General features: G+C 38.9%; 1 protein-coding gene across 5 annotated transcripts in view; it reads right to left on the bottom strand.

Annotated features, from left to right (window-relative positions):
- CUL3 (cullin 3) overlaps positions 1-20805 on the bottom strand; it is a 47173-nt gene that overhangs the window by 15929 nt on the left and 10439 nt on the right. For 2 of the 5 annotated variants that reach the window (XM_081910378.1, XM_081910380.1), the window contains exons 1-6: positions 18896-19008; positions 11116-11313; positions 4507-4620; positions 3082-3242; positions 1256-1370; positions 50-278 (exon numbers count right to left, since the gene is read on the bottom strand). In XM_081910378.1, coding sequence (XP_081766504.1) covers positions 50-278; positions 1256-1370; positions 3082-3242; positions 4507-4620; positions 11116-11313; positions 18896-18988 — 910 coding nt within the window. In that variant the 5' untranslated portion in view covers positions 18989-19008. Of the gene's footprint in view, positions 1-49; positions 279-1255; positions 1371-3081; positions 3243-4506; positions 4621-11115; positions 11314-18640; positions 18777-18895; positions 19009-20805 lie in introns of those variants that run through there. The other 3 variants (XM_081910379.1, XM_081910382.1, XM_081910381.1) reach the window with 2 other exon arrangements.

The raw sequence follows: 20805 nt of genomic DNA, 5'->3' as shown, positions 1-20805 counted from the left end.
ATTCTTATAAACTACTTCAGTGCCTGTAACCAGCATAATCTGGATTTACCTTCTGTTTTTCCATTTTTTAGCATGTGAACTAGACCAGAATTCTCCATTTCCACTATAGTCTTCATATGCTTGGAAATAAGCTCTCTCTCAACAACTTTTACAATTGGCTCTTCAGTTGATTTATCAAGGCAGTGCATCACACGTTCTATTTCTTCATTAATTCTAGCTTCTACTTTCTTGATATAAACTGAAGCACTATTTTCTGCTAAAAACTTCTGGCTCTCCATCTGTATTGGAACAAAGCAGAGGCACGCCATGTGATACTATAATATTCTGAAAGAATTGCTACAGATGCACTCCCCCACCATAAACATTTTTAATTGAAATAAGACTTCATACCTATTACCTTGATGTAATCCATACATCAACCCTGTATTATTATTCATATATTACAGTATGCAATGAGGATTAAAGGATGGCGCTTGGCCTCATGTCCACGACACAGGCAGGATTTGAAGTAGGAATTTCCCAATTTATAACTCTGCTATGCTACATCAGCTCTGAACATGCCCCCTAATTAGTGATACTTGCTAATTTAGAACCCAGTAATACAGCCTTGTGGATATGGGTTGGGATTCATTCCCACCACCATCTGCGCACTAGTGTCTATGTGGACTGTGGATGAAGCAATATTTATCTTTCTTTGGAATTGGAGCATCCTGCACTTTATGGGATTCCACTCCAAAGGACCCCCCCTGAATCTGAGTGCATCTGAGTTCAGCTCCCACTGAAAAGCAGCAGAGATTAAAAGATGCCATGTGCGAGAAGAATACCATCCGTATGATATATAGAGAGTGAGAGACATCGCCTTCTTCTTTCCCACTGCAGCCCAAATTATGCTCTGGAGGGCCCCCACCCTACTTGCCGGAGCAGATTTTGAGGGCACAAAAAGCGTTTCAGGGAGGAGGAGAGGAAAACAAAGTTGCACTGCATAAGTGGAAGTCCATTCTGCTTATGCATAACCAGCATTGGATACAACCAAGTTTTCCTATTTTCCAAATAACATTTTATTTTTGCTGGATGTTTGGGACAGTGAATCTTTAAGCAGAATAGCAGTCAATATCTACAATTAAAAACCTTATATTGGGGGGGGGGGGAAGGAATGATTAGAAAGATTACTTGCAAGTAATTCCAAACGAATTCATTAAACAGATTAACACCAATAAACAGTTAACATCACATACACTTGAAACATATTTTGTACCTGAAAGAATTCTGCTGACATCTCTAAAAATGGGGCTTCAAAATCTTCTTCATAGACAGATCTTCCTTCAAGGCCTAGAATCATTAACATCTGACAAGCATTTCTGATTGCTCCTCTGTCAAAATATTAAATGTAGAGATTAGATATATTTTAGCAGAAGTAGAATTTTTAAAGTCATTCAACAAAACATCCTCATATAATTTCCACCCTCAGCGATCAATGCAAGTCCCTCTCATCAAGGATGTAAGAATTAGAAGATAATAAAGAAGAGACTTCTCCACTCTTAACCTGAGATTATAGTAGTTAACCCCATGCAGAGATAACAAAAATGTGTATTGCTGCTGAACTTCAAGAGGCAATTTAAGGAATCCCTCCTTTGGTGGGCTCTTTGGATACTATAGTGACACCAGGTTTACTCAGAACTGACAGGCTGCTCAACTTGATTTCCTAGCTATAATGATTTTTGGTTGTCTCCATTTAGATCTGGTATAATTAGTTATTGAAGAGACTGAACCGTGAACCATGAAGTCATAAATTCTATCATTCCAGCTGCCATGAATTCACTAGGTAGCATTAGATAACTTCCCTTATCCTCACCGCCATCTGCAATATGCAGGTAATGGCCTGTTTTGCAGACTTTAAGAGGATCACTGAGAGTGTATGCAAATGTTATGTATTATTCTGAGTAAGGAGATTGTTTAGAACCAATTATTTTAGACAAGATTATAAAAGTTCCTTTACTGGCTCTTCTGAAAATTTTTAGGTACTTCATCTTTAAGGTACTGATCTTATTCAGTGTTCTCAAGTGCACAAAAACACACACACCAATCCCCTAATTTCACAACTTTCTCCATCTCTGGAAACTCCTCAGCTGAAAATAATAATTTAACAGTCACAGCAACCAGTCCTTATGTAATTTTGTACAGGAAAATAGCTAAATTATGAAATCGGAATAGGAACTTCACACTAGCTTATCTGTGTAAATTTGTAGATATCAATAAGCATTAAGGGCAATATCCAATGAGCTCATTCCATTAGCACAAGGATTTAGGCCTGCACAACAAAACTCTTCCCCCATCTCCAGTATATGCCAATCCCATATCTACTCCAGAGTGTTGAGGGAACCCCTGGAATAGATTTGGGAGTACACAGAAGGGAAGTTCCACTGTGCAAGCAGATATCCTTGTGCCAACAGAATGGGTCACACAGCAGTACTTTGAATACAGCCTTTAGGGTTGCGTAGCAATGTGGAGTTGGCCAAGTTGAAATACTGTGTACACATTTTAAATTACTAACAAAGTGTTAATAGCTACTAGAGCTCCAACATTGTAACACTCTGTAACTGTCTCAGAAGAACAATTTCTTTACAAGCAAAGATGTGTTGAGAATGAAGCTCCCTAAACACTCCAAAGGAGGAGAATGTTGCACAACTGGTACATACAGCCATATATTCATAAAATGTCAATGGGCAACCTGCAGCCAAAATAGAATCAAGTTTCAAATTGTTTTTAAAATGGTAGGGAATTGGGGGGGGGGAGGCAAATAGCTACTGCAGTGGCAGAGAAGGTAAGAAATGGATATATTGATGGCATGTATTTTTTTAAAAATGTTTCAGTTATCATCTTGATTTTGATAATACAGTATACTACAGTATTAGCCACCCAGGGAATTTTTATTGATAGCCTCGTAAAATATATCCCACTATTAATAATTAAAAATGAAATTAAAAAACGCAAACAAAAGCACAACAGCAGCAAGATTAACTCATGCACACAAAACAAAGATCTTGCAAGAATGACATCAAATGTATTTTTTTGCAGTTGTACCTGTCCACAACTTCTCCTTTCCGTTCCCTTGCAATCATGTCCAACAATGTCTGTCGTAGATGATCCCTAATACACCCGTAACGTACAACTTGATCTCGAAAGATAATTAATCCCAAGTTGTAGACATTTTCCACATTATTTTGCTGTACATATACACGGTCCTAAAATTAAAATATAAATAATAAGGCTTGTATACAATACCACTCTTATGCAGTTTATCCAGAGACTGCTTATAGCTACATGAGCATACCTCAATCACCCCCTCCCCAAAACAACCTCCAATGCACTTTGTCTTGAAAACTGATACCAAACTAACTATAAATGGTTATTGTTTATATTGCAGAAAATAACTGTCTTACAATTATCAGGGAAAATAAATAAATTGGAACACACTATCATTTTAATTCTCTCAAATCATGTGTGTGTTTATCACCATGTAACACCCCCCCTAAATTGATGCAATCAAAACTTTGCCATCTGAAAGATGAGAAAGCTGACCAATACAGCAGAGCTCAGACTACAAAGAAAAAAGAAATCTATCCCGTGAGTTATGAAAGATGTACACATGTATAATAGAGAACACTGACTGCAAGGAAGAGGAGAGCATCATAAAATGGTCTCAGGGTACCTAATCCTAAACAGGAATGGTCCTAGTCAAAACTTGGAAGAGAGACTATTTGGAAACCCTCAGAGCTCTTCAGATGAAAGCAGACATAAAAATGTAATACGATGTAATACAAACACTCTCGGTAGAAGAGTCTTTTCATATGGCACTGGAAATATCAGATCTAAGAACCCAATCCTAAATTGTGCTTTGCAAGACTCCTTGTAAAGGTAAAGAGTAGCTGCTCTTTCCATTTAAAAATTAAAATTTCCAGTGACAATATGGTCCACATACAGAGTAAGACATGATATGTAAAGGGTAAAACATCTAAAACTATGTTCAGTTCAATACAGTATTTGAATAAAGTGGAAATCTGAAAGAGCGCACTAGATAAATGACAACAACAACAAAAATTGATCCGGATCTCTTGACATTTCATTAGCAGTCTTTAGCCTAGTTCAGGAGAGATGGTAGCAACAGATTTCACATGGAGGCATGGGTGTAGATACTCCACCGCATACCTAGAACAATGCATTATGCAGGTGCCCCACATAGAGGCCGATATATAAGCCTTTCTCTTTCATTATGTAAGCACAACTTGTTAACCTCTATTCCAATCTCAGCTTCCCAAAAAAACCATTCACAATGAAACTACTGAGCAAGAAAAGTGGACTCCAGTGTGTGTATGTCCCACATTTATATCAGTTAAAGATTTCAACTTATCATGTCCAATTCTTCCGTCAGTATGAAGATCTACAAGTTTGTTCTTACGACTAAATACTTCTAGCTCCAGAGAGAGAGAAAAATAAGACATTACCTACCATATACATTAGAATGTCTCTAATCATCACCATTGCTGTTTGATGATCATTCCATGCTTGGTTTAATGTTTGGAGGAAGTTGTTATTTAATGAATTTAGCACATCTTCTCGCACCTGCAACCAAATAGAACGTTTCAAAATAACCAAGGCAACTTATTTAATGCAAGTTATTGAAAGCTACTACATATACTGCTATGCTACTGTCAAAAGAATGAGCAAAAAGACGTGCCAAATAACCACACTACCAGTTCAAATCGCACCACTATTAGGAAGCTCTTTGCATTTAAAAAACAGACAAGTGTTGTCTGCAGATAGTCTGACTCATGAGTATATAAATGAAATATATAGATGAAACTTGTTAATTTATCATGTTTTGTTAGCAGTGAAGGCAGATTTACCATATAGGATAAATGATACATTTAGCCCTGAAGCTCCTAGAAGCATAACCAAATTAATTTTGTGATCCTCACAGCAAGTCATATTACTCACAAACATTTACACTTTTTTCTTACTGGAAGGACAGGAAATAGCCCTAGTTAGTCATGTGCATTGCTGTGCTACTGGGACTTGTCTTGTAATGTGTGCAAAATGCGAAAGGAAGAGTAATCATGCTTACTTATCAAGAGCTGACTGACCATGCCATCAGCTCTTTCCTACAATGGCATATGGAAAATGGATTTGAGTAGCAACCTTCTTGGTTGGTTCTTGGAGCCCGCTTGTTTATTTTTTGGTGCCTGCCTCTTCTGTATTTCTCCCTCCTCTTTCTGTGGCAATTGTGACCTTGTCTTCTGGATGCATTTGACGAAGCCTGCCTCTGTTCATTTTTAACTCAGCAGGTAAGTAGTAGAGCAAATGCTTTGCATGCAAAGGATCCCAGGTTCAATCATTGCTATTTCCAGGTAGGGCTGGGAAAGATGCAGATCTGGAATACTAGAGAACTATGGCCAGTCACAGTAAACAATACTGAGCTAGATGGTCTGAGAAGGTATGAGACAGCTTCCTACATTCCCATGTACTGGCACCCAACCTCTGTCTGGAATTGTTTATTCAATGTTGTTTAAAACATAACTCTTAATTTTATCATAAAACTGTAACGGGAGGAAATAATGTAGTGTCTTCCTCTGTAATGCCTCACAATTTCTGATGGCTCTGATCTACCACTACCACTCTTTTTCCTAATCACTAACATACAGTTGTTGTTTTTGGGCCATATTTCTATGACTAAGCTTTCACTGAGCCCTAACTCAAATTAAACACGTTCCGTGAACCAATTAAAATGTTTGGGGGTTTTATTGGAGGGGAGATTTCTTTGAATGAGTAAGAGGGTGAGGTGTCATTATAAAAGCATTATAGCTAGGGGTGAGGGAGAGACAGCAAGGCAATATACTATTAAAGACACTTTCACTCATCTTAATGTTGCACAATGTCCCAGAAATGAAAGACAAGTATGGAAGCCTTACAAATAAAATGATAACGATGGTAGAAATGTAGTAGGCTGCTGGAGGTGGGACCAAGCTCTCTATCCCTCCTCAGCCAGCCACCAACACACTAGCAAAAACACTTTGCAGGCTAGTAACTTTTGTGCCTTGATTTACAAGGTTGAAGAATGGTCCTTTTTGGATAGAAAGATCTCATCTGAGGCTAACAGGTATTCATCTCAATATTTGAAAGTTGTTTGCTGTTCTTTAAATCCCCTTTGCAGCTTACTTTTTGTGATACAAGCATGTAACTGTTTTGATTCCTACAGTAGTCCGTGGAAAGTCCTGAAGTTTCAAGGATAAATTTGGGGAGGAGATTGTCATTTAGCAGCTGCTGCAAGTAACAGCCAGAGGCTGTATATTCTTATCCTAAAAAAAGTAGCATTTGCTAGTTCACAACTAAAATTCTTAGTCTCTACAGTTCTACCAGCTGTTGAGTTCAATGTTTATACAATATACAGGCATATTGCGGATGGGGGATAAAATTGGCTCCTGTAGCCTTTTAACTTCAAAATTCTCAGGTGGTAGCAGGCACACCAAAATAAACATCTATATTTCAGGGCTATTTACATGTGTTTTAAGAATAGCAGCATTTGACATTGCTTTTCCACAAAAAGGTTTATTAGTGAAGTCGCATAGCAATATCCCAGAGGAAGTCTTGGCTCTGTTTCCTGCTATACAAACAGCTATAGTCTCTGTGATGAACACCGGGTCCTTGAGAAGGAGGTGTTCAAGTTTTTCTTGTAACATTCACTTGAACAAACAGTTCTTGATATCTTGTAGTACTACTCTGCTCCCAAGTCACAAAAGCACTCTTTGGGAGAAAAAAAATGAAGTCTGTCCGTCAGTCATAGGGAAGATGCCTTATGTTTCATTCTCTTTTCATCTGTAAAGTCTAGGTTCTCCTGCATAGCACATAGAGACTTGGTGTAGTTGTTACTGACAGTGCATTTGATCTGCATCACTCCCTGTACATATATTGCAACCAGTGTTCGACATTAGCCTGTTACCTGGCGCATTTTGCACCTGATTGTCGACCACTTGCAACCAAGTGAAGATCCCTGGGTGCCAGGATGGCACTTGACATCACTATCTGGAGGTGCATGTCTGGGGATCATTGGATCTTGATTGTTTTCACACACTAATACCACATCCTGTAGAATTCTATCAGTTATATTTTATCTGCACAATCACAATGGATTTCAGGAATCAAAATGCTTTTTCTGTGCAGCCTGAGCAGGAACAGTGAGCAATGTTATAGCTAACTGTTGCAGCTTGTCTTCACTTACCCCACCCTACTGCCCTGCTCAAAGTTGTGAAGAATATATTTATGTTATGAATTGTCTGCGTCACCATTAAGAAAAAGCAGTAGGAATAGGCCAATATATATGTGGACGATCCCTGGATAAAGTGGCTTTTCTTCCTTAAATTCTCAAAGTTTTTAATCTAGCTCAAGATTATCATCTGAACTACCCAGATGTTTAACTGATAATCAATCACAGTCAGTATATCATTTGGGGAAAAAGACTTTAGAGCTGTCTTGCCCCAAAACGGCAACTTGTCATTTTGTTTTGCCAACTGTAAACTTTGGCCTCTAGCTTGTATAGCTCAGTTTCTAACACTGATTGCAACCTGTTTCTTTGAGGAAGAATAGGTATGGAGTATGTAGTGGTTATCTGCCCACTAAAGTTACTTCACATTTATCACCTATGCAGCTCCTCTTTCCAAGGCAAAGAAGCTTCATGAAAGTCAAGTGCTTAAGACAACTATAGATTATACAGCAAATTATACAAAAAAGAAAAAATGACTCCTATTTTTAGCATATACTAGATGCTAGTCATGTTAGAAGATCTTCTAGCTACATATAATTGGGCTGCTGAAGAATCACAATATGTGTTTTAGTATTTCATACTTCATGCAAAAATTGCATGCTTTCATTTGCTCATTTAAGTTTTGCGTTCACTGCTTGCAGATAATGACAACCAGCAAGTACAATCATGAATAGATTTTTAACAATAATTGCTCACTGTCTTACTAGGTTATATAATTTTTGTTTAAAGTACCAGTGTCTGAGTGAAGATTCAGCAAACAAATTAGAACAAATTGAAAGGCATACTTCCTATATGAGCCACAGTATAAAATAAAAAGAAATCCCACTCCAGACAGTAACAATTTGTATTCCAAACATGAATGCATGCATTTAAAATTGTATACAGTGATTAGCAAGTAGCAGTTTACTAATCTTCCCAGACTATTATCCTGAACTGACCCTTAACTGAACTCTTGCTTTACAGGATATTGTTAGCACATTTGGAACATTTTAAAAGTATTGTTCCTAAAGGTTTTATACCAATGTAGTTATGATTTCCCATGGGTGATGTGTATACCAATTACTTACAAGTATACATGAGTGGAGCTAAAGGGATATGCTGTGCTCAGCACACCTGTCCCAATATAAGCAGCAAATATTAAATGCATAAGGCTTCATCAAGGTGGTTTGTGTTGTAGTGCCCAAGACAGCATTACGAATACACACAATGCCTCCCCAAATCCCAAAGCTGCAGCAGTGTTTTTTTCTAACAGAGGATCCTGAAATTATTTTTTTTCCAACAACCTTCCCCCTCCTAATTTTTTGTATTGTTTCATTAATTAAGAACTAGAAAACACTGTATTTTTTAAAAAAACCTCTCCAATCCTGTCAGTTTAGCCCTGATCTCTGAAACTAGGCCTAAAGAATAAAGGTTTTGAAATGCTTCTAAAAGATGGCCAAGTATGCTTCTGAATTGTCTGGTGTTCCTGCTTCTATCTTTTTTTCTGACAATGGCAGCAACCTAAACACATATAAACCATTCATATCTGAGGTTGAGTGCATTTTATATACAGGTGCAAAATCTGTCCTTGTATTCTCACATATATTTTGTCATTTTCGGGAAAGACTAAATCACGGGTAGGCAAACTAAGGCCCGGGGGCCGGATCCAGCCCAATCACCTTCTAAATCCGCCCCGCGGACCGTCCAGGAATCAGCATGTTTTCACATGAGTAGAATGTGTGCTTTTATTTAAAATGCATCTCTGGGGCACAGCAATTCATTCATTCCCCCCCCCCCCCAAAATACAGTCCGGGCCTGCACAAGGTCTGAGGGACAGTGGACCGGCCCCCTGCTGAAAAAGTTTGCTGACCCCTGGACTAAATGAAACAGATTCAAACAAGACGAGACTGATGACAAAAGACTATCACAAGTGTGCCTGTCACTTCCAGATGGCTGCAATGTTAACATAGGAAGTAGCTGTGTCAGCAATCCATTCCTAGTGATTGCTTCCTATCACTACTGTCACAGTAGAATGCGATCCAGACATGGAGCTGAGCCAACCATACCTCTGCAGCAATAGGCCTTGAAACTCCCATTACCCAAAATGCTACATTCACACTAGTTGCAGCAGTCCCAAAGCTGAGTCAATATCAACCAGTGGCGCAGTCACCACCACGGGCAAAGACAGCTCTAATTCACTAGGCTATTGACCACCAAAATCAACTTTAGTAGATGACACTTTCCAGACCCAATAGCAGACAACCACTTTTTTCCACCACAGCTACTTCTGTGACATAGTCTTTATGTCAGGGGCACCAACATGGACACTAGTATGACAGCCGGTACCTCACATGGCGCCCATAGTAGGTCTCATAAATATCCCCTAAAAAATCCATAATGCATGAAACAGGTTGCACTGGCTCGGCCCCTCCAACATTCAACATGTCCCCTTTAACATGTTCACATTTAATTACATGCCACAATTAGACACCGACTTTGCCACCTGTTCAGAACAGTGTAAAAAGTTTTCTATCTGTGAACAAGCATGGCAGTTGCTGTGGTAGGTGCCTTGAACCTCACAGATTTTTTTTGTGTGGGGGGGTGAGGGTGCCTACAGCATTTTGTGGTTCTGTCTCTATTTTGCTCTTTTAGAAGTGGAAGTCATTTTTTGATTCCAAATGTGCCCTGGGTCCCCAAGGGTAAGAGTTCTCTGCTTTATTCCATCACCAACCATAAAGTGTAAGCCAACACCTGTGAAAGATGAAAGGTTTCACTAAACTAGGGTTTCTCAAACTTGGGTCCCCAGCTGTTTGTTGGACTACAACCCCAATCATCTCTGACCACTGGTCCTGCTAGCCAAGAATGATGAAGTATGTGGTCTTGAGTAAGTCAATCATCCAATTCAATTGTAAACACTAAACAAGGTTTCAGAGCCTGAGCTGTTGCACTAATTGTGTTTTGAATGAATCACTGTTTCTTGTATTCAGACATTACAAAAAAAAATGTTGAAAGTTGTGGCAATCTTTACACTATTTGCATATGCATGAGAAGTGAAAGGGGAGTGCCTAGCCGCCGGTTCACACTGCTCACCTTCATGAAAACAAGCCACGGCAATAGTTCCATTCAAACAATATGCCAAACCAGGTTTGGTGTTGCAAGTCTTGGGCTCAAGCATTTCATCCTCCCTTGTTCCATGTGAGGAACAAAATTAGAAGCTTTCATTTCTGGTTTGCAGTAAACAATCATTCATCATTTTATACAAATTTGGCAAACCATAGTTTGCCCACAAACCAGGATCAAATCCAAACTTGGAATCCTGGTTTGTGGGAAAACTACATTTTGCTGGGTTTAAATGAAACGTGATTTCATTCAGAGGAAACACCAAACTGATTTGACATTATAAACACAAGTGGCCTCTGTTCTGATTCCCATGCTTCTTCCTACATGCACAAGAAATTAGAAGCTTCTGTTTTCTGGCGAATAATAATTTTTAGTCTCAGTCTCACCTGTAAAATTAATATGGCTTACTTTAAGAATATAGCTGTGAATGTAAACACGAAAAAGACTGTAAAAACTTTCTACATATTAAAGGTACTTTATAAATAGTTTTTACTAGTAACAGTTTCACTGTGTGTGAAGAGAACGCCTCAGTGAAAAGCAGCTAAATTTTATAATTTTTGTCTAGCATTTGCTAACATGCGGAAAACAATCATAATGTAACCGGAACATTGTGTATGATTCTCTAAGGAAGAAATGAGTTTCTTCTATAACCTTAGCCATTTGCTTCCAATTTGCATATGGTGTTGATTGCACGTAGATACCTTGTTTATGAGATGCTCAGTAACCACTTCTCGTAGTCCAGTGTATAGTTTCTCGCCGTGTTTATGTAATACCATAGTATATGCATTCCTATAGAGTTCCTCAAAGCTGAGACCACTGTTGTTCTTACGCTGAATCTCTTGAATTGCGTTTTTCAGAAGATCCCAAATGCTGTTCACATATTTTTCATCCATAGTCATCTGCAAAGGCAAAGAATAATACTAATTCAGAAACTACTTTGATTAGGAAGTTACAAAATTATTCCCCTTTCAAAACTGTTGCACATTCATAACCCCAAATATATGTGATTATCAGAAGCTCTGTTCCAAGCTGACAGGTGAGTCAAGCCCGATACCAGATACATAACTAATTTTCCAGCAGTGTATTAACAGATCTTCACGCTGCACAAAACTCTGTAAGATATCAGACATTCTTCTTTGCAACACACACCACTGATTCACATGTGTTTTATTATCACTTGATGACTGCTGTTGTCTTGCAAACATAAGTAAGCTATCACAGACACAGAACTTTTCTCTCACTTCAAATACAACTTTTTCCAGAGGAATCAGTTCACACATTCAGCTACAAACTATCAATCACTAATTATGATGCAAAAGTAACCACCTCAGTTTCACTAGACAATAGGATCTCACGGGAAATATATTTAAGTATCACTGCAATTTTCCCTCCCCCACACTATCATGCATATTACCAGTGAGCCTTGCACTGCTGGTGCTATCAGGTGTTCAGCTTACTGTTAGTGCATTACTAGTCCAATGTGTAACAAAAGCTACTGATCTGAGTCACTGCTGAATCATTTGTTTTTTGCTTACTGAAACATGCCTATGGCAATATAAATGTCTCAAATACACTTAAAGGGAAGCTAAATGTTTTTATACTTTCACATTATCAACTACTCTATTTATCTGGGAAACAACCTTGGCTGAAAAGTAGGGTAACAAAGTTAGAAAAGCAAGACATATTAGATAATTTACACATGCAAGTAGTAAACCTTGTTATACCTTGCAAATAAAGGTATAACCCTGGACAAATTATTAATGTAATGCTTTACAAATGCTTTAGTAAGTGAAATTAACAGGAGGGCTTTTTATTTATGTATGAAATCCAATTGTTTAATGATAAACCATAGTTTAAGGCAAAAATCCTCAGCCACCTCAGTTAATAGTCATCATTCATACTCCAGTAATACATATGTTAATAATAAGCATAACCACCTACAATGACTTTCAGATAGAGCTTGATGCTTTAAAGGAATCCTTCACTGCTGTTTTAGGCATATTTCCAATTAATTTAATACACAATTCTAGTAACATTACTTTTCAAAACCATATTGAAATGGCTGTCTCATCACTATACTATCGAGTAGCATAATAATAGTTCAATCTCCAATATGATTCTAAATCACTGATCATTTTGCAATATTAATGCTGTCCTCAATTATGTGTTAGGACTGCAAAGTTGGAAGATTTTTTAAAACATGCACAATGAAGGTTATAATAAAAAACTTTTAAAGTTTATCTAGATATCTTGGAGACCCATCTCTCATCTTACTAAGCCAGGGGTCTGCAACCTTTAAGATAAAAAGAGCCACTTGGACCTGTTTCCGAAGGAAAAAAAACTGGGAGCTGCAAAACTCGTCATTATAAAAATAACTTTTTTGTCACTTTTTTATTATTTCTTTGTTTGACCCCTCAGAATTACTCCTCCTCATAGAAATAAACGTTAAATTAACAAGTTACCTTTTTGTGTGTGTGTGTGTTCTTCACTCCCCTTCAAAACAGTGACCAGCGTACATGCCCGCTTTCAATGCAATGACCAGCGTACATCCCCTTTACAATGTAGTGGGTGGGCGGGAAGGTGACTAACGCACGCACCGCCCCCATGCGACGTCACAGCCAGTACAGCGCCCGCCACAGTGAGGAGTGTCGGGGCGCACAATGCGCCTCCTCCCCTTGCTAGTATCCGCCCCGGAGCCACGGCAAAGGTCTAAAAGAGCCACATGTGGCTCCGGAGCCGTGGGTTGCAGACCCCTGTACTAAGCCAATATATAACCAAGCTTTCTGTCCAAGCAGCAACTGAACCAAGAAGTCCCTAGTTAATCACAAATTGCAATTTCATACAAATAGGAAGCTATCATTTTCAGTTTCAGAAGAAGCCAAAAGTCTAACTTGACCCAATGAACCCAGTACACACAATCAAACCCTGGCTTTAATAAGCCATAACATGTAAGATATTCATACCCCTACTCATATTCTTGCTGCTCTTCCATGTGCAAAACCGGTGAAAGAATGGAGCAGTTATGTGCAAACTGAGAACTATTTAGTAGCTTCCCAAAAAGCCAAAAATCAAAAGGCAATGCATTAAGATAGAATTTGATCACATTTTAGGATTCTGGCTTGTCCTAAAACTGAAAACCATGGTGCTCAGTTTATGCAAAACAGAAAACTATAGAAACTTCTGCACTGCATTCAGGTGTGCTGAAAAGGGAGGAGCAAATGGACTGTTTGAACCAGCAAGAGGCTTGTTTGTATCTCACCTTATAAAGCAGTCGGACCATCATCTGAACTGGTCCACTGCATCACTTCTGAACATTACTGAGTCCCTTCACTTTTTCAATTATTAGTTCAGAATCTCCAATTCAAGGAAGTCAAGATAAAAGCGAACAAAAGCAAAACTGTACAGTGAACTGAATAATACTTTTATGCAACCAATGTATCTTGACAAAACAGAAGAGATATAATTGCCATTAAATTTCTAAAGGGCTATCACATGGAAGATGGAGCAAGCTTGTTTTCTCTTGCTCCGGAGGGTAGGATGAAAACCAATGGCTCTAGTTACAAGGAATGAGATTCTGACTAAACAACAATAAGAACTTTCTCATGATAAGAGCAGTTTGACAACGGAATTGACGTGGTGGACTCTCTTTCATTGGAGGTGTTTAAGCAGAGGTTGGATGGCCATCTGCTATTGATGCTTTTAGCTGAGATTTCTGCATAGCAGGGGTTCAACTAGATGACCCACAGAGTACCTTCCAACTCTACAGTTCTAGGATTCTATGAATAGCTAAAGAAGCACATCATACTAGCTTCCAAATGTGTCAGAATAAAACTATTTTCACTGATTGGCTAAAAGTACACAATGAAGGATCGAAGCTGGTCTCTGTAGGGAATTGGCTCCAGAATTGCAATACAACTACAGAAGAGGCCCTATCCTATCCATCCACAGTTCAACTTCTGAAGGATATGAGGCCCAATTGAATTTTACTGGCTGACCTTAACAGACAGGAAACTTATAATCAAAAAGCATTCCCTACAGTAGACTGAATTGGAACTTAAAAATTTGGGAGAAACTCTATACTACACTTTTTCCCATCCTCTTAAAAGCATTTTAGAGCAGAATGATGCAACCCCAATTTGAAGGAAATTCCATCTAGCGAAAGATTGCCTGCTCTTCCATTCTAGTTTTGTATAATGATCAGAGCCAAACAGAAACTACTTCAGAATTCAGCAGCAGCAAACATGTCTATCCAAAAATATATGCCAAGGAAATGGCTTGGGTCAATATTTAACTAGTCAACTCAAAGACCGTTTTGACCGGTCAAATGTTTAACTTACCAATTCCCATTTGTATACAGCTGTTTTGAATCAGACAATATGATATAGCAGAAAGGGAGGATGGGTGCTTGTATTAAGTGGGACCAAAACTGCATAGCAATAAGCTACTCACTGTTAAAACATGCAGATAGGAAAAGCTTTCATGCACTGTTTTTCAAGGAACCACCATCCCTTTTACAAAACAAATGTTCTGAAGTCCAAAGAAAGTAGCAAGATTGCCCTGAAGTACTATTTCAGCAGGTATGAAATGACTTCCAGTTACAAATTTCCTGGCTACTAATGCTGTGCTGGGTGAATTGGGAAGGATGAAAAAAAGATGCAGAGGCTTACTCCACTTACAAGTGGAGCTAGTGATCAATTTGACATCAACACTTGTATATCATAACTAAGTCTACACTTTCTGCATTTTTATTATATTATTTTATTATTTCTGTTTATATGTAAAAAAGAAAATACCACTTCTAGCTCAAGCAAGGTACAAACACTATGCTACAGATAGACAGACAGATAGATAGGACAGATAGATATCTTACCGAATTGAAGAAAGTAAATAGAGTGGTACCTCGGGTTACAGATGCTTCAGGTTACGAACATTGCAGGTTGTGAATGTGCCTCCCGCACAGATCACGTTCACAACCAGAGGTTCCGCTGTACTTTTAATCTTAATGTGCTAAACAAGTTGTACTGTTTGTTGTAAAAATCAAAACCCTGTACACGATAGCTTGGGTTCTGACACAATGCTAAGTTTCATACTACAATAATGAGCTTGGTTACAGGTAGGTAGCTGTGTTGGTCTGCCATAGTTGAAGCAAAATAAAAAAAATTCTTCCAGTAGCACCTTAGAGACCAACTAAGTTTGTTATTGGTATGAGCTTTCGTGTGCATGCATACTTCTTCAGATACACTGAAACAGAAGTCCATGTGCTTGGGTGAGCCATGAGTGCATGAATTATTCTCCCCCTTAACTCACCTGGAGCAACTAAAAGGAGACTGGAAGCAACTGCTTCTGTTTTCACCTAACCAACCACAGTTAGTCTAGGTCAGTACTGGGATGAACTGTGGCTAATTTAAATCATAGTTAAATCTGTGCAGAAAGACTTAAAATCATGGATTACAATTCCGGCTTGGATTGTAGCTCCCTATTCAGACATAACAAACCATGGTTAGTTGAAGCAGAAACAAATGCTTCTTATAACCTCTGCATGACCACGCCAGAGGAAGAGAGATGAGGGGTGGCAGGCACATGGATATAACACAAAATTATTATTTTATTATAAATCAACGAGTTCAGCTACCATATATTTAAGTGTTCAGATCCTCTTTAGTTGTTAGGTTCCCAAAATAATTAATTTCTTTTGGCTTGTAAAGTTTTTTGCTTTAGAATAATGAACAAAATGTTTTAGACGAGGCATTCATACTTCACTAATCCAAAATTATTTCTAAAACTGTGTAACAAAAAGAGTTTTATGTACAGAATTAGATCATCACAATTCCTGTACATTAGAGGACAAGCAAGTCCTGAGTAGTATACTGAGAGAGCCCTTTCCGAGCTCGCAGAGGAGAGGGTGTTGCAGGCAGAACCCTCCCACATTCGCGGGGGCTTCCCTCGCCCCCGCGAGAATTGGGGAATCCCTGGGCGTGCCTGCAACCTAGCCCGCCAATCGGCGGGCGAGGGGAGGCGCGGCCTGGGCTACTTAAGGCCAGGCACGACCAGGGACCGCCCTCTTTTCCCCTCGCCCCAGCAGCTGAGCGGTTTTCCCATCCCACCCACCCTTAGGTTTAACTAGAATTGGCCTTGCTATAGACTTCGGTTGGTCGCCACAAGGGGCCTGGTAGGAATTTTTCCAATTTGGCGCACTTCCTGCCTTTTGGTTTTTTCGCCTACCTCGTAGCAATCGTCACAACTTTCACGGTATTGGCGGTTAGGCATTGGCATGGGGCAAATTATAGGGAAAAGGAGGGGGGAAGGGAGCGCCATCACCTTCCCCCAATGAGAAGGGGTAGTCCGGTAGAGGACTCCCAGGGGGGGCGTGGCCTTGTCCGAAGCCTGGAGAGGTAGGGCCTCCGGCACGCCCCCGAGCGGTGACACCCGTGGGATCCTAGTTGGCGTACTTCAACAGGACTCCTGCGGTGTGTTCAACCCTTCCCGGTCACCATGCCGGGTAGTCGATAGAAGCCAATGCCTAAGGCCAATACCTTCAATTCCGTAATCAATAAAGTTGTGGCCTTTCACACCCATTAACCTTAAAACAATGTGTCTGTGTCTTCATTTCATCTGGGGGAGGAAACTTGCCACGCAATATAATTTTCAAATGCAAGAGCAAGGTGCATTCCAATTCTGGAAGGGCAATGCCATTGTCACAAGGAAAGAAAGGAGTCAATGCATTATTTGATTGTGCTTTCCTCTTGTTGGCATAGCTGGTGGATCTGTTTCTGTCCTCTTTACTATGTCTCAAAGGAGTAGGAGAAAGTACAGAGCAACATAATTTTGTTGCCATCAAGTTCATGTTGTTGCAAAACTGTCAGATCCAAGATTCAAAGGTAGAAATGTAAATGATGATAGCACTGCTTCTGCATTTGACTGGCTTACAAAACAGGCTGCAGATTTAGGGAAAGGTACTTTCAAATGTTGCAAAGCACAGAACATCTTCAAGTATTTGGCCAAGGAATTCACTCTGGGATTCTGCCAAGCATATCCCTCATGTAACATGGTGGCAAGGTCTTTTGCACAACACAGCCTCTGACTTCTCTTGCTTCTCACCTACTTCAGATTCCTCCATCTTCCGCAGCATGTTGAAGAAAATGGTCTATATTTGGATATACATTAAATCAAGAAATAAACTGACATGTGAAAGGATAAAAGCTTGTTTCAATCTGGGATAACCTTCAGTCTTTAGAAGTCCATGATAAATAGGAAGACAACTATGAAGAACAGGAAGTGATAGCAACAACTTGAGACTAACTAGATTTCAAAGTATTTACTGAGTTTTGTTCCATTTCTCCTCTTTTTCTCAGTCCTTTTTATAAAAATTAATGCCTTATGGCTGCTTAACAATGGGAGTCATAATAATTTTCCAAATTATTAATAATAATTTATTTTACTATGATGCAAACAGTTTGTTTTTATTGTTTTTTTTACCTGCTTCTCATAAAGCAGAAAAACCAAAGAGATGCTAGGTTTCTTAAGAGTTCAACAGCTTGTAGCTCCATTTGTATCAAATACTTTTACAAACAAATATAATTTGTAACTATTGTCCCATAAACTGAACTTTCAATATACAAAAACTGATAACTCTAGGGTATATAAAGTTACACATAACACAGTTTATGTTGCTAAAATAACAAGCAACTTCCAAAATGTGAAGAGTGCTTTAAGAGAGAGAGAATTGCATTTTTAAAAAAGATTCTGAAAATTTCCTTTTCCTAAACTTTTACGGTTGTAGCACATGCACATACCGCCTGCTTACATGAGAAGTCAGTTCACATTTCACCATTCTCACCTCTTCTAAATTCACTAGCATTGATCAATATAAACAGACATGGTAACATTACAGGCAATCAGTCTAAAGTTTCTCCTTTTATCAGTACTCAACATTGATTTTATCATCTGCTTCAATAAAGCATCTCATTTCTGAATAAAACGAGGTTGGTGCTTAGTTAAAATTATAACTGAAAGTATACCACTTTCTCTCAATGAATTGGGAAATATGCACCCTGGTTGTCTGCTAACCAACACTTTCAAAAGCACTATAAGGTATGGTCATTCACTTAGGTTAAGCCTCATCAACATCACTATAGAAAGCCAGTATATTCCTGGCCAAATAACAGGGGTATCAAACCCTGGAAAAGATGGGTTTTAAGTTTAATTTTTCCCATAGCCATGCATTACCTTCAGAAGCCCAGCAGCTACATACGGGACATCCTACCACCACCACTGCCGAAATACATGCAAGTAGCTTGGAGAAACTGTACTACCACAAAAATGAAGTTCAGAGGCCTCTGAATCAATTGGCAACACATCACACCAGTGAACAGGTGATGGAACACTTCTGCAAAATTCTGTTTTGCTTTGTAGGCAATATGCAATACCTCACATTGACTACAAGTTTCTTTCTCAAGTGAAGGATTTATAATACACTGTTACCTCTGAAGTGTTTTCTTTATAACGCTTTTCTAAGAATCCTTTGAAAGGATTATTTTCAAGTATTTTAAATAGTTTTACAAAAACTGCCTTCATTTATTCACCACACACACACACACACACACACACAAACTCAATGTTCTAATGTGGTTACCAAGGGGCACAAGAGTAGTCTGTGATGTCATTAGAATGTTGAGCTATCTCTTAAAGAAATTCAAAGATTTCTTGCAACCAGATTCCACCACAAGGTTTCTTCATCTACCCCCCCCCCAAGTTCAGTGCACACAATATTATTTTCGGTGATGTACATGGAAGATTCAGGTACGCCGAGTGAGCCACAAAACACTGTAAATGGTGTAACTGCTTAGAAATGCAAGTGTCTACCATTTATATTGTCTTTTTTCAAAATTTCCTCACTGTAAAATGAAAGAACATATACATAAGCTTGTATCCAGGACTGTGCACATCCTCTTCCTGTACACCAAAAAATCAGCTCTGGAGGCTTCTTCAGCCCTCTGGATCAAATTTTGAGGGTGCATGGGGGCACTCAAGGGAAAAGAACAACTAAGTTCCATTGTGGAAATATAAATCTGCTGCACTAGTGGAACAGCAGTGTTGGAAACAACCCTATATGTTTATTTCGATGAGAATTATGTATCCTGGCATCTAACTCATGTCATCCTTATCAATATTTTAGATGTTGCTTTAACACTGCAATTTTACACATACCTCTCAGAAGTAAGTACCGGTAAGTTCAGTGGTGCTTAGTCCCAGGTGAGTATAGGCCTACAGTCAAACTAATCATTTTACCATTTTTAAAGCAATATTTAATCTTAATGTATTCAAAGAAGCTCAGAACCCCAGACATTTCTGACACTTTAAAAAGGAGGCTATAAATAAGAGACTTCAACACTTGGCAAATAAGAAAGAGGGAGGGAACACACAAGCTTCCATCCAAAACTTAGCGTATATCGGCAACTTTCTTAAATGTCTGAGCATTTCAGTGCTTGTATTAGCGGAAATCTCTACTATTATAAAAATCAAAGTGTCACCATCACTCAAATGTTTTAGCTCATAGTGTATGTGAAAACTTTATATGGCATTGTAAGTAAATTAAAAAATCAAAACTCCAAGAGAGCAGATTCAGCACGTTGAAGAGGAACCAATGTCCTTAGCAATGTAGGACATGTTTTGCATGCAAAAGGATCCTGATTCAATCCCTGATGTTTTCAGTTAAAAGGGATCATATAGCAGGCTAACAAGTCCTCTACCTGAGATCCCAAAGAGATCTCGCATACTGAGCGAGATGGAGTTTTGAACCCGCAGATACATCCACTAACAGAAGAGAGGGAGATTATTTTCACCAGTTCCCACCCCTCACCCCTTACATGCTGCTCTCTAAAGCTGATTCAGGTGGCTGCAGACAGGAATCAGGAAAAAATATCACCTACTCTCTCCACTGAATCAAAAGTGCCGGACTGGCTCTGGAGACAAGCTCTTTAACGGCACCTTGTTCAACAACTGCTCCTGAATCAAAGTATCACATGAGACCACATCCGAAACTTTGCTGTTTTCCTCTAGTCCAGGGTTTCCCAAACTTGGGTCTCCAGCTATTTTTGGACTACTGTCTCCATCCCTGACCACTAATCTCACTAGCTCAGTTGTTGTAGTTGTAATCCAAAAACAGCTGGAAACACAAGTGTGGAAAATCCTGTTCTAGTCTATTAAACCAGTTGATTGCTCAAGAAGGAAACTAGGGTAGTACATCTTAGGTTGGTATGCAAATTTCTTAATCAATAATACCATGCTGACAAGTAATATTCCATATTCTCATGAGAACTTACAAGTTTATTTGTTTCATCACTTTTCAAGCACAGACACTAAACCAAGTTTTTTTGTTTTTGTTTTTAAGA

This window comes from Podarcis melisellensis (assembly GCF_964234715.1).
Source record: "Podarcis melisellensis genome assembly, chromosome: 5".
NCBI lineage: Eukaryota > Metazoa > Chordata > Lepidosauria > Squamata > Lacertidae > Podarcis > Podarcis melisellensis.
The sequence above is the reverse complement of the archived record's forward strand: the minus strand, read 5'-3'. Positions and strand labels throughout refer to the sequence as shown.